We start from the raw sequence: 13,857 nt of genomic DNA, 5'->3' as shown, positions 1-13,857 counted from the left end.
TGAGAAGTACGAGCATGAGAAGTACGAGCATGAGAAGTACGAGCATGTTCAGCATCAATACTTAGCTGTTGCTCCTTTTGTCTGGATTACTGCATCAATGCATCGTGTCATAGAGTGGATCAGTCTGTGTCTCTGCTCAGGTGTTCTGAGTCCAGGTTGCTCTGATCGTGGCCTTCAGCTCCTCTGAACTGTTGGCTCTGGTGTATCACATCTTACTCTTCTCAATATCTCAGATTTTCTATGGGGTTACAGTCAGGAGAGTTTGCTGAACAATTAAGAACAGGGACACCACGGTCCTTAAACCAGGTACTGGTAGCTTTGGCGCTGTGTTCAGGTGCCAAGTCCTGTTGAAATGTGCATCTCCATAAAGTTGGTCAGCAGCAGGAAGTCTCTAAAACTTCCTGGTAGATCTAAAAAAGTTAAATCTGGTCCTTTTTTAGATTTTTCTACCTGGATTATTGAGCATGCATCAGGATATTTCCTGGTAGATGCTGCGTTGACCTTGGACCTCAGAAAACACAGTGGACCAACACCAGCAGATGTCATGGCACCAAACCATCACTGACTGTGGAAACTTGACTCTGGACCTAAAGCAACATGGATTCTGTGCCTCTCCTCTTCCTCCAGACTCTGGGACCTTGATTTACAAAGGAAATGCAAAATGTACTTTCATCAGAGGACATAACTTTGGACCACTCAGCAACAGTCCAGTCCTTTTAGTCTTTAGTCCAGGTGAGACGCTTCTGACACTGTCTCTTGTTGAAGCGTGGCTTGACACAAGGAATGTGACAGCTGAAACCCACGTCTTGCATACATCCATGCGTGGTGGTTCCTGAAGCACTGACTCCAGCTGCTGTCACTCTTTGTGAATCTCCCCCACATTTTGGAATGGGTTTTGTTTCACCATCCTCTCCAGGGTGCAGTTATCTCTACTGCTTGTACACTTTTTTCTACCACATTGTTTCCTTCCCTTCACCTCTCTATTAATGTGCTTGGACACAGAGCTCTATGAACAGCCAGCCTCTGTAGCAATGACCTTTTGTGTCTTGTCCTCCTTGTGCAGGTGTCAATGGTCGTCTTTTGGACAACTGTCAAGTCAGCAGTCTTCCCCATGATTGTGTAGCTACAGAACTAGACTGAGACCATTTAAAGGTCTTTGCAGGTGTTTTGAGTTAATCAGATGATCAGAGTGGCACCAGGTGTCTTCAATGTTGAACCTTTTCACTTTCACTTTTTAATGGAATTACTGAAATAAATCAACTTTTTCATGATGTTCTAATTTTATGACTAGCACCTGTATAAGATGGAGCTAGGTTGTTGAGAGCTTTATAGGTTATAAGTAAGATTTTGAATTCAATTCTGAATTTGACAGGGAGCCAGCGTTAGCATTAAAGCACCCAGTGTACTCCCGCGTATGTCCGTTCACGCGCGCGTACACGTGTACTGTCTGCAGAGGGTTCAGACTTCATACTCCAGCGTACACCCCGAGCAGCTGCAGAGCAGCTTCACAGACAAGGGGCGTTTACCTTCGGGACAAATTGAGTTCGCTGATTGGTCATTTGCTGACACGCCTACTGGATTGATTGACAGGTCATGGGGAAATAAACGAGCGCTGGCAGCTTCAGCCACAGCGGTGTTTTGTGTTTATATGTTGTTAATAAAAAGAACGAAAAAATAAAAAAAAACAGGGAGCGCTGGCCCTGCAGTCCACACATCAGACCAGCCCCCGAGGAAATCTCCAGACCCTCCCGCAGCCACGCTGGACCTGAGTTTAATTCACTCGTGACTAATTCCTTCATTTTTCACCATTTCAGTCATGGCATGAACGGAGGAGGAAGAGATCACTGCCTCTTGGAAAAAAACTAAAGAAAACGCCAGATCAGAGATGAAGAAGGGGAATTTAATGCAATGGTGTCGCATACAAAACAGTCCGTCGCCGGGCAGTTTATTGTGCGACACCGTGTACACGTACGCGGTCGTAAAACTTGAGCTTTGCACGGACATGCCCTGGGGGGTACGCTCGTACCTCTGCGTACGGACGTGTGCGGGAGTACTCTGGGGGCTTAAGAACCTTCCTGAACTCACCTCTTCAGTGTTCTCGTTACACCAACAGTGTGACAGTGGCCGCCTGTCTTCAAACCTGGTCCAGTCTGGACACCACTTTGACCTACTCGCTCCTCCAGCAGGGACTCGTGTTCTCCCTGCATCGTTGGAGAACACTTCCACGCTGTGGGCCAGGTTACGTATAAGAACCAGGAGAGGTTCATGTTGATTCTGCTTCTTTTCAACAACTCTGCTAGTTGAGCTCGTCTTCTTGAAGCACAGACTCATCTTTAACCCAGAGGGATCATTCCAGTCTCTCCACTTTGAGAACCACGACCTTGGACTTGGAGGAACTGACTCGTTCCAGACGCTTTGCACTCTGCTTGAACCGCCTCAGTGCACGCTGAAGGTCACGGCCTAAAGACGTCAACAGAACCACATCATCTGCATATAGTAGAGATAAGACTCGAGGTTCCATAACTGGGCCTTGAGATCCTGTCCATGAAGACCACAAACGGGATCAGAGACTAGGGACAGTCCTGGAGGAGTCCAACCCACACTGAGATCCAGCTGAGGATCCAGACTTGGCTGCTTCTTCGGCTCTACAGCGTGAGCTTTTAGAAGTGACCCCAGTCTCCTGCAGCACCCCCCCACCCAGAATGCCTCAGGGATTAGTCATAAGCCTTCTCTAGGTCCACAGGTCTGGTGTGCTTTGGAGAGGCAAACTCCATGACCCCCGTGGCAGCTCTGCAAGGACGTGGTCCACGTTCTAATCTGTAGATGGATCGGGCTCAGAAACGTGCAGCAGTTTGTACGTGCACGATTAACAAGCGTGCATGTTTCAAACTGCACGAGCAGAAAGACGCTGACCGCACACGGATCAGTGTGCCTGAACTGGTGACGTGAGACTTGGTGCTCAGCTGAGCCTTGACGGATGACGTCTTCTGGTCACGCCTGATGTTGAAGCACTCAAACTGAAGAAGAAAACATCTCAAATAAGATTGTTCTGAAAATAAAAACTCTTCAACGTCCACGTCCGGGTGGTGGGCCTTTGTTGAACCAGGATCTAGTCCTGAAGTCTACTTGTCTGGTTTTAACACACAGTCAGTGTGATATTCTGACTCCAGAACTCTCCATCCAGGCCTGCTCTTGGTCTGGGTTTGATCCCAGAACATCTCATATCCAGCACCAGAGTGGTCCGGCTCATGGACACTCATGTGGACACGGTGTCCTCCACATCAATATTCCCTAAAGGACAACACGTGCAGCTGGTGGCCAGTCAGTAATGGGTCCCTCGGGTTCTGACAGGAGGTTCTGGACCTGCTCACCATGCAGTGCAGTGGTGACTTGTGGGACGTCTGGCTGTAGTTCTGTCTGCATGTGTGGAATGTTTCACAGCTCCCTGCGTTGCGGTCCACCTGTGAGCAGCTGGAGCTGTAGAAGGTCCTCTCTGAGCTCATCGTGTGTATCCAGCTCCACATGAAGTTCATGGAGCAGCTGGTGAGATCTGTGAGACCGGACCGGTCCACTGGGTGTCCTCCAGCTCTCCACCTGACAGCTTCACACAGTCCCTGATTTGAAGCCACGGTCTCACGTTTCTGTTTACGGTGACGTTGATTTTCAGAATGCTTCTTCCCATCGCTCAAACACTGTTGGGCCTGGATGCAGCTGACCCGGTACTGACCCAGTATGAGGCCTTACCTCGGGTGTTGGGCTGGGTCCACTTTGACTGCTCAGCTGCAAACTGGTTTTTCAGCTCCTGAACTTTAAGCTTGTAAAGCGGTTTTAGGAGGGCGATCCGTCTCGTGGTGTTTGTGCGTGGTCTTGAAGTGTCACTGCACGTGACCCTTTGGCAGCGCTTCCACTGCAGCTCACACAGACCTCGGCTCGTTTGTCAGCCGTCTTTTTACGCTACAATAACTCCGCTTTGTTTGAGCGTGTGAAGCTAAAGTCTCACGAGACAACGTTTCAAGTCAGCGTGCCCAAAAGTCATGTGACTACTGCGAACGAGGCCTGCTTATGTCTCGTGGAAATTTAAAAGGGGGCTGGACGCGTTATAGTCGATGCCTGGACATTAAATACCGTAATTTCTGGACTATTGAGCACACCTGAATGTAAGCCCCGCCCATTAACTTTAAAAAGGAAAAAATATATCTATAGATCTATATATATATCTATATATATATATATATATATATATATATATATATATATATATATATAGGCCGCACTAACACTTAACGGACACAAACTAGGCTAACAAGAACAGACTAATCACTAAAAGAACTATGCTAAACAGCTAACCAAAATGATTAACGCTGAACATACATTTTACCCATAATCCCTCTCTGATGCCATGTGACCAGCAGTCAACCACAGTGTTGATCACTTTCTTTGTCTTAAGCCCCCAGTATACTGCTGCGTACGTCCATACGCAGGGGTACGCACGTACGTACGCGGAGGTACGCGCGTACCCCCCAGGGCATGTCCGTGCAAAGCTCAAGTTTTACGACAGCGTATACGTGTCGCACAATAAACTGCCCGGCGACGGACTGTTTTGTATGCGACACCAATGCATTAAATTCCTCTTCTTCATCTCTGATCTGGCCTTTTCTTTAGTTTTGTTGCCAAGAGGCTCTTCTTTAATCTCTTCCTCCTCCGTTGATGCCATGACTGAAATGGTGAGAAATGAAGGAATTAGTCACGAGTGAATTAAACTCAGGTCCAGCGTGGCTGCAGGAGGGTCTGGAGATTTCCTGGTGGGTTGGTCTGATGTGTGGGCTGCAGGGCCAGCGCTCCCTGTTTAATTATTTTTAGGTCTTTTTATTAACAACATATAAACACAGAACACCGCTGTGGCTGCCAGCGCTCGTTTATTTTTTTTTCGACCTGTCAATCAATCCAGTAGGCGTGTCAGCAAATGACCAATCGGTGACCTCAATTTGTCCCGAAGGTAAACGCCCCTCGTCTGTGAAGCTGCTCTGGAGCTGCTCAGGGTGTACGCTGGAGTCTGAACCCTCTGCGTACAGTACACGCGTACGTACGTGTGAATGGACGTACGCGGGAGTATACTGGGGGCTTTACTCCTGCTAACTGCACCCCGCTCCCTGGGGGCACAACGAGAAGTGGGGGAAATGAACCACCATTGTTCCACTGTGACCTGTTGTGTAATTCCACTGGTCAGATTTTTGTTTATTTATTTAAACGGGTAGTCTCATTGTGTCACGAGGACCCACCCACCAACGTGTATTGGGCAGCTATGTGAATGCCCGGGTGTAACCAGGCTTAATGTTTGGGTGGCAGGAAGCTTGTTCTGTTTACATCTATATATTAGCCTCAGCATGGGGGCCGAGGTGGGGTAGAGGCAGGGCACGCGGCTCGGGACCCAGAAGTACCAGGTTCGATCCTCAGTCCTTGCACATCTCGTGGTGTCTCTGATCAGCACACCCTATCCCCAGTTGCTCCCCGGGTGCCTTCAACAGCTGCCCACTGCTCCCCCTGGGGGTGGATGGGTTAAATCAGAGAGACAATTTCACCATTGTATGGAAACATACAATGATGACAAGACAAGACACTATTATTATTATTATTATTATTGTTATTATTATTGTATAAGATGCAGGGTTCAAAGCCTTTGATAAAGTAGCAGCTTATAGACTGGAGATTACGGTAATTAGGGTTAAACAAACTAAACTGTGTTCTACAAAAAAACGCGATCTACCGGTAGATGTGGAACAACTGGTTTGGTCACCCTGCTCTGCTCAGTGACGTAGAAGAAGAAGAGAAACCTCCAAAGGGCTCTTGCCTGCTCCAGAGGGCAAACGGCACGTGCTCTAGCACCACTTTAAGTCTGTGCACGTCTGCGCCTCTACCGGTGGGTTTTGGACGTGGTGGTGGGGTGTCCACCACCAGGTCCGTTTTGTGAAGGAAGTGTGAGCTAAATGTGCACGGAGAAGGAATAAAGGCAGTAGGTGTTGCTGGTTGTGGTCTGGAATGATGAAGGTTTTTCTTCCAGCACCTCCTCGATCACTGCCCACACCTCAGCCCACTGCCATGAACTCTGAGTTTGGACTTCTTAAGAGAACGGTTATGTACTTTGGTCTCAGCTCTGACTAGCCTTAGCTCATTGGTTAGGTCGGAGTGAACCTTTCCTCCAGCGTAGATCTTGTTCTGGGCTTGATCTTCTGTTGATGGTTCTGTTCTGCTGGCCCATTTAGGAGCTGTGGCAGCTCTGCTGGTGGGCTGCCTGCCGGTGTCCTGGTCTCTGTGGGGAGAGCTGGTTCTGTGTGTCCTGTCCCTGCTCATGGCTGTGTGTGTGTTTGCCATGGATCTGCTGAAGAACATCTGGGTGTGTTACGGCCTGTACATCCTCTTCAGAACCATCTACATGCTGCTCATCACCGTGGCCACGTGAGTCTCCATGGCACGAGTCAAAGCCTCCATGAATGTTTCTCTCAGTTCTGTTGACTTGAGGTGGTTTTGGTTTGCTTCATGCTCATCTCCAGCACTGTTCTGTTCAGGTTCCCTCTCCCCTCACTCTAATTACTAGAACCTTTCTCTTCCAAATGTAGAAGCTAAAATTCAGGTCAAGGTGCTGACTGAGACATTTGAGACTATCCAGCCTTTTCTATTCTCCAAAGACCAGTCTGGCTTTATTGTAAACAAACGTTCTAGTTCTGTAGTACAACCATTCTTCATTCATCAAAGTCCACGCTCAGTAATCCATAACATCACCCTCGACCTGAAGAGAGCAGTCAGTCTGAGGACCACGGCCTCAGATGCGGAGGTGCTGGTTCTCATCCCAGCTGCTTCACACTCTGCTGCGAACCGCTCCAGTGAGAGCTGAAGATCACAACACGATGACAGGACCACATCATCTGCGAAGAGCAGAGATGGTATCCTGAACCAGACTCCCTCTGCATCTGGAACAGGGCGTCTTTAATCTGTGCAGGGTACAAAGAGATATCAAGACTATCCAGGCTTTTGGCTAGCAACAGGATAATGACCCAAAAGACACAAGAATGGTTCAGATCAGAACAATGGACCATTCCGAAGTGTCCTCCTGAGTGGGACAAACACCTGTGGACAGCTGCAAAAGTCTGTTACAGAAACGTTTTCATTGCAGTGATTGTTCAAAAAGGTTTAGCAACAAAATGGAGTTGAAGGTGCCATCCTCTGTGATTTTTAAAAGAATTTTAAAGAAAAGAGAATAAAGAGAAAGGGAGGGGTCAGTGAAGAACACCAGAGTTGAGCCTTTAGTCATCCAGTGTGTTCAGCAGAAAGAGACGCAAAGAAATGATAAAGCCAATAAATGAAAATGAGGTCGATAATTTTAATTTATCATGCAATTCATTGATTTATCCCCTCCCTGGGCTGCCACCTTACCGTGGTGGAGGGGTTTGAGTGTCCCAATGATCCTAGGAGCTATGCCGTGAGGGGCTTCACGCCCCTAGTAGGGTTACCCAAGGAAGACAGGCCCTAGGTGAGGGGCCAGACAAAGAGCAGCCAAAAGACCCCTACGATGATTAAAGCTAATGGAAACAATGTTTCTTCGCCGGACGTGGGTCACCGAGGCCCCACTCTGGAGCCGGGCCTGGAGGTGGGGCACGCGGGCGAGCGCCTGGTGGTCAGGCTTTTACCCATGGAGCCCGGCCTGGCACAGCCAGAAGAGGAGACGTGGGTCCCCCTTCCCATGGGCTCACCACCTGTGGGAGGGGCCAAAGGGGTCGGGTGCGATATGGGATGGGTGGTGGCCGAGGGCGGGGACCCTGGCGGTCTGATCCTCGGCTACAGAAGCTGGCTATTGGGACGTGGAATGTCACCTCACTGGTGGGAAGGAGCCTGAGCTGGTGTGTGAGGCTGAGAGGTTCTGGCTAGAAATAGTCGGACTCACCTCTACGCATGGCTCTGGCTCTGGAACCAGTTTCCTTGAGAGGGGCTGGACACTCTTCCACTCTGGAGTTGCCCCTGGTGAGAGGCGCCGAGCAGGAGTGGGCGTACTTATTGCTCCCCATCTTGGTGCCTGTGTATTGGGTTCACCCCGGTGAACGAGAGGGTGGCCTCCCTCCGCCTACGTGTGGGGGGACGGGTTCTGACTGTCGTTTGTGCTTATGCACCAAACAGCAGCTCAAGGATCCCTTCAGTCCATTCCCTTCAAGTAGGCCTGTCAAGATAACAAATTTTGCTGGGCGATTTGCAAGGATGTGAACACAGGGATGAAGATGTTCACATCCTGGACAGAGAGGAACGATGGTTTGAGAGAGGAGTAAAGGAGGCCATCTTTGTGAAAAGAAATCGTCCATCATTAAACAGGGGTGGAGCCTCCAGGTTCAACTGTCCCCCTCTTACAATGCTGTGATTGCTAGTATCACTCAGCCCTCTGTGAACAGTAAACAGCCATCAGGTGCTAATGATCCATTGTTAGGCTGATGGTCCTTCTTGAGCATGTGATCAGCTGGTTCTGGTTGTCAGCAGCAAACTGGTTGATCCACTCTGAGAAGGTGCTATTTAAGAGACTGAGCTGAAAACGGCACCTCAGACTGAGGAAGTCCTCAGGATGAGAGACGAAACGTTTCTATATTTTTTTGTTGTTGTTTTGTTTTGTTTTGTTTTTATTGGATGTCCAGAGGACCAGATTTAACTTTTTAGATAAAGTTGAAGTATGTAACTTTAATTAAAAATGTATTTTTATCAAAGTGACATGTTTTTACATATTTGTTAAAACTGTGACAGTATGGTATAAGACAGATAATCTGTGAAAAGATTGAGCTCCAAGACTCGAGGTCTTGGTCTTAACTTGGTCTCGGACTCCACAAGTCTTGGTCTTGACTACAACACTGCGGGGAGGAGGTCCTGCCCCAAGTGGAGGAGTTCAAGTATCTTGGGGTCTTGTTCACGAATGAGGGAAAAATGGAGCGTGAGATGGATAGGCGGATAGGTGCAGCGTCGGCCCGATCTCCTCTGAGCTTCTTGTTTTTGGAACAACCAAAAGCAGCTGATCAGATGATCTTAGGGCCCGAGAAGGAACGTAAGGTTCCAGAAGCTCAGAGAGGTAAAGAGGTGCGAGGCCATTTAAGCACTTGAAGGTCAACATAAGAATTTTTAAATCAATTCTAGTACGCACAGGGAGCCAGTGAAGGGAGGACAGCACTGGAGTAATATGTTCAAACCTGCAAGTTCCAGTTAAGAGCCCAGCAGCAGCGTTCTGGAAGAGCTGGAGACATGAGACGGAGGCCTGGCTGACAGCGTAGAGTGCATTACTGTAGGCCAATCCAACGTGATGGTACCAAGGTTTTACTAGCCACTGGTCCTACTGCCCTCACATGTAGAGAAGCTCCTCTGGTGAACCTGTTGGATGATCCCTCACCTTGCTTATAATCGTCCTCACTTCATGAGGAAGACCTGACATGGAGCTCCAGACCCAGAGTGATCGATGGTGGAACCAACAGTCAGCACCTTCTCGTGAGGCTCCATACTGATGGTACTGTTGGCCTGTGTGCAACCAACCAGCCACAGAATCCTGGCTGGGTTGTAGAGGATCAAATACTCGTTTGCCTCAGTGACATCGATATTTGTAACTTTGATGTCATGTTAGATTTGATGTTTTAACATCACCTTCCTGTTCCTCAGATACCAGATCGCAGCCAGCCTCAGCATGCAGCGCTACGCTCTGGTGTTTGGCGTCAACACCTTCGTGGCTCTGCTTCTCCAAACCCTGCTCACTGTGATTGTGGTGGACTCTGCAGGACTCGGCCTCGATGTCTACTCTCAGGTGAGCTGCTAAAAGACCTCTCTGTGTTACTGCAGCCAGGGGTTCTGAACTAGTTCTTCTCCCACCAGTTTCTGATCTACGGGACCTATTTTGCTGTCATCTCTGTGATCTTCCTCCTTGCCGGGCTCTGCAGACTGATGTCCATGAGGAGGTCCAAGGAGGAAGTCTTGGCTGGAGTTCAAGCAGCGTCCAACCCTCCTGCAAACGGGGAAATGTTGTACTTGTAAACACCCTTCACCAGTGGTTTGTAGCCAGCAGGTGACTCTGCTTTGACTTTATTTACCTCCTTACAAAACGTCCATCCAGCTACAGTCATGGAAAAAAGTCCTCCTCCTTTTAGTTTGAATGTTTCGTGTATCAGAATTAGGTTCAGGTTCATTTGGCCAAGTGAGAATGTTGCACTTACCAGGTGGAAGCACTTATTGCACATGTATATGTTGTACATGAATACACAACAACACAACCGAACTTGTAGGTGGAGAATGGAGAGGTGGAGATGAAAGTTAGATTAGATATACAGTAGTCCCTCGTTTATCGTGGGGTTTGGGGACCACGCCCCCCACGATAACTGAAAACCGCAAAGTAGGGATACAGTAGTCCAAGTTCAAGTAAACTTTATTGTCATTACCATTTCATGTGGTACATGAGATGGAATGAAATTATGTACACAAGTAGTGGTAGTAGGAAGTAGTAGTTTATTTTAGTATTTATATACAGGTATATATTAAGGCGTTTTAAACCCTCCCCACACTCTTGCAATGTCCCTAGCACTTTTCCAAACGCTCTAAAAGAGCACAGCATGTCATGATCTCCGCTCTCGGCCACGCCCACTTCTCCACTGCAAAGCTGAGATCCTGACTTGCTGCAGGAAGAAGCTTCTCCTGCAGCTGTGGGCTGCACACAGGTGCAGCAGGTGCTAAATAATTTTAAATTTATTTTAAATACAAAATCTAATCCGATCGTGCGGTCATCCATCAGTCAACCAATGTCATGTCCAGTCTTACTTTGAAAACCTGCGATAGAGCGAGTCTGTGAAAGTCGAACCGTGATAGAGCGAGGGACTGTAGGTCTATAATGTATATAATGGGCCAGAATTCCTGAGTCAAGGTTCTGTTTCTTAAGTAAAGGTTGAATTACAGCAACCTTAAAGCTCTGTGGTATGTTGGAGACAATTTAAGCAAATCCACATTGTGGTTCTTAATTGTGGAAATACGTCTTTAAACAGTCTGGTTGGGATGGGATCTAGCAGACATGTGGATGGTTTGGATGAGGTTATTATTTTGACAACTCGGAGAGCTCAACAGGACAAAAACATCCAAATATAAATCAGGTTCGAGTGACTTGTGACAGGGTGTTTTGGATAGTGATGGGGTCAAAGGTGAGACACTGCTGTTTTGACAGTTTTTAGAGTGTTGAGTTTAAGGTTGTTCTGACGTCAACAGCAGTCCAGCTGTTCCAGCTTTCTGTCTGTGTGCAGGTTTATCACCGTCCTGGATAATATTGTTTTGTAGTAAACAAACTTCAGGGTCTTGACAGAAGGATCACTTGAGTTGCAGTCAATTGAAGTATCAAGAGAAAACGACAGTGGGGACAGCACACATCCCTGAGGGTTGCCAGTGCTGTTGATGTATATTTCCCCAGCCTCACCTGCTGACTCCTTCTGTCAGAAATAGGGATGCACAATATTGGATTTTTGTCCAATATCCGATATGTTAAAACTTATTTGGCTGATAATTCTCTGCTGTGGAATTAAAACACTACATTATTCTACATGGTCTTTGTCAGTTTGGCCTGCTACCAAATGCAGTTGCCAAAAAGGAGGCTAAAAATGATGCAGCGCTTCAACTTGGATTATGTTTAATGTCCAATTTATTTGTGACATTTACTCTCTAACGCAGCAACGACACTCGAACAGTGCAAATTGTAAATTTTCACAAATCTAAACTCAACCTGTTCACAAGCGACAAGTGAAAAGCACATAAGTAGTAGTGCGTTAGTAGATATACTTGACAGTTTCTTAAATAAAAATGGTACCACTTTACAATAAGGCTCCCCGTATAGATGGCTAATAGTTAATAGATGTTATTAATTCCACTGTAAACACTTTATAAATCATTAACTGCTTATTATGCATTAATTAAGGGTGAGAAAGAGAAAACTGACCAGTTTCTTGCCAAATCTGTTCACCAACATATTTCGTCTAGAGCTGAAACATGAAACATTTCAGACCAAGTTCCTACCTTGTAAGCACAATAAGCATGTGTAAACCTATTTCTTTAGCATATAATATTGTACTTTATCACTGCAAGGACAGCCTTTTTAAGTTCAAACCTTTTGTCTATCCATTGTGCCGTACGACTAATCATGCTAACACACGACGTCCAAACGTCTGTGTTTAAACTCACCCAAGGTCTAACGGCTATTAGCTTCTCAATGACATCGGAAATGACGGCTTGTAACGCGAGTAAGGCTACATCCGAAAAATATCTCCGGTTGGGGACGACGTAGCGAGGCTCAACTTAGTTCAAAAATCTTCACAATCCGATATCCTCAATGAATGAAAATGGTTGGTTATCCAGAGCAATGCACTCCATCAGTTTCTGAGTGATGCCTTTTGCACTCGGGTGGTCGCAGCTGTATTTCCTAGCTTTGTCCAAAGCTCATAAAATGGACTGCTGGTGAGGTTTTGTTTCTCCGCGGTTGACGACTCTTGGCCACCATGAACTCCTGGTAATGGTGGGAATGGTGGTTCTTGAGATGGTTAATTAGGTTCAAGTGTTGTAGGACTTAGTTTTTGCTCCTTGCATCACTGACACTGAGCAGTCATTGCAAACAGCAGTTCTGTTATCAGTTTCTGACACTTGTAAAACTTCCACACCACCGACATTTTCACTTCTTCCTCTCCACCGTGATCAGACCAGGTATGCGCACGTGACGTCATCATGTTGTGCTGGCGCTGCAGGCATCCTTGTCACTGGGTTGTCATACAAAAACAGCACCTTTTTATATCGGTGTTATTTTGATGGAATGGCCGATATTTAACTTTAACGCTAATATCAGCCGATACCATGCCGATAATGTTGTGCATTCCTAGTCAGAAAGTTTGATCCACTGACAGTTTGAGATGGAGCTCATTCCTCTGAGCACTGCACAGTCTGACCTTTGGGGGGAATTTTCTAAGATGTCCACTTCTGTGCAGGTTGCCAGCTGTCTTAAATGTTTTCCTCGCATGAATAATCTTCGTCTCTGTAAAGACTCTAAAGAACTTTGACCCTTGCCAGATTGATGAGCAGCAATAGATGAGGTCATTGCTGATGTCTTTCCACCTCAGTGTTGTGTTAACACACACCTGTTGTGCTCCAGAGCAGCAAACTGACAGAACTCCTGCTTGTTACATTTTCTACAAGTAGTGAGACAGATGACGATCAGTGCATCCATACATTAGATCAGCAGTGTGTGGGTGATGTCCTTTTTATTCCTTTGGAAGCAGCACAGTGGGAAGCACTTCTTCACACACAACTTGCCTGTTTTTGTTTTTTAAATAATACCATAGTGATATCTGTCACTGTGTTTTTGTTCACTTGTGATTAGATTTGAATAATGTTCTAACCAGGTAAAGTCCAGATCAGTTCATTATGTCCTGATACATAAAACCAGAAAACTGAAAGCAGGTGGACATTTTTCTATGACTGAATGTGGTAGTTGAAAAACCAACAGAGTTTAGTTTTGTTTACAAGTTCTGTCACCAAAGAGTGTGACAGAGTGGAGCTGAACACCCTGGTACTTGGCCTTTGTGCAAAGCTCCGCCCCTTTTTGGGTGTAAATGACCCCCTCACACTTCAACTGGCAGAAATTGGAACACGTCGTATTTGCTATTAACAGTATCAAGACTACAGTATTGCTTTCAAGCTTTTCAGTGTTTAAATATTATGGTCTGTCATGTTTTAAGACATTACTGTCACTGTTGATCAAGAATTTGCAGTTTTATATATAAAATCTTTCATAAATACCAATTACAGATGACCAAATAATTTTATATATAT

The 13,857-nt window shown here is 46.6% G+C and overlaps 1 protein-coding gene across 1 annotated transcript in view; it reads left to right on the top strand.

The window, feature by feature from the left end:
- The window catches only part of slc19a2 (solute carrier family 19 member 2), a 13,451-nt gene extending 3,336 nt beyond the window's left edge, over positions 1 to 10,115 (top strand). Inside the window, exons 4-6 of the mRNA XM_037696842.1 lie at positions 6,261 to 6,453; positions 9,673 to 9,814; positions 9,883 to 10,115. Of these exons, the coding sequence (XP_037552770.1) occupies positions 6,261 to 6,453; positions 9,673 to 9,814; positions 9,883 to 10,041 (494 nt within the window). The 3' untranslated portion in view covers positions 10,042 to 10,115. The remainder of the gene's footprint in view (positions 1 to 6,260; positions 6,454 to 9,672; positions 9,815 to 9,882) is intronic.
- Positions 10,116 to 13,857: the final 3,742 nt, after the last annotated feature.

The sequence above is a fragment of the Nematolebias whitei genome, chromosome 24 (assembly GCF_014905685.2).
Source record: "Nematolebias whitei isolate Nwh7 chromosome 24, NemWhi1, whole genome shotgun sequence".
Taxonomy (NCBI): domain Eukaryota; kingdom Metazoa; phylum Chordata; class Actinopteri; order Cyprinodontiformes; family Rivulidae; genus Nematolebias; species Nematolebias whitei.
Note: the sequence above shows the minus strand (reverse complement) of the source record. Positions and strands in the feature narration are given on the sequence as shown.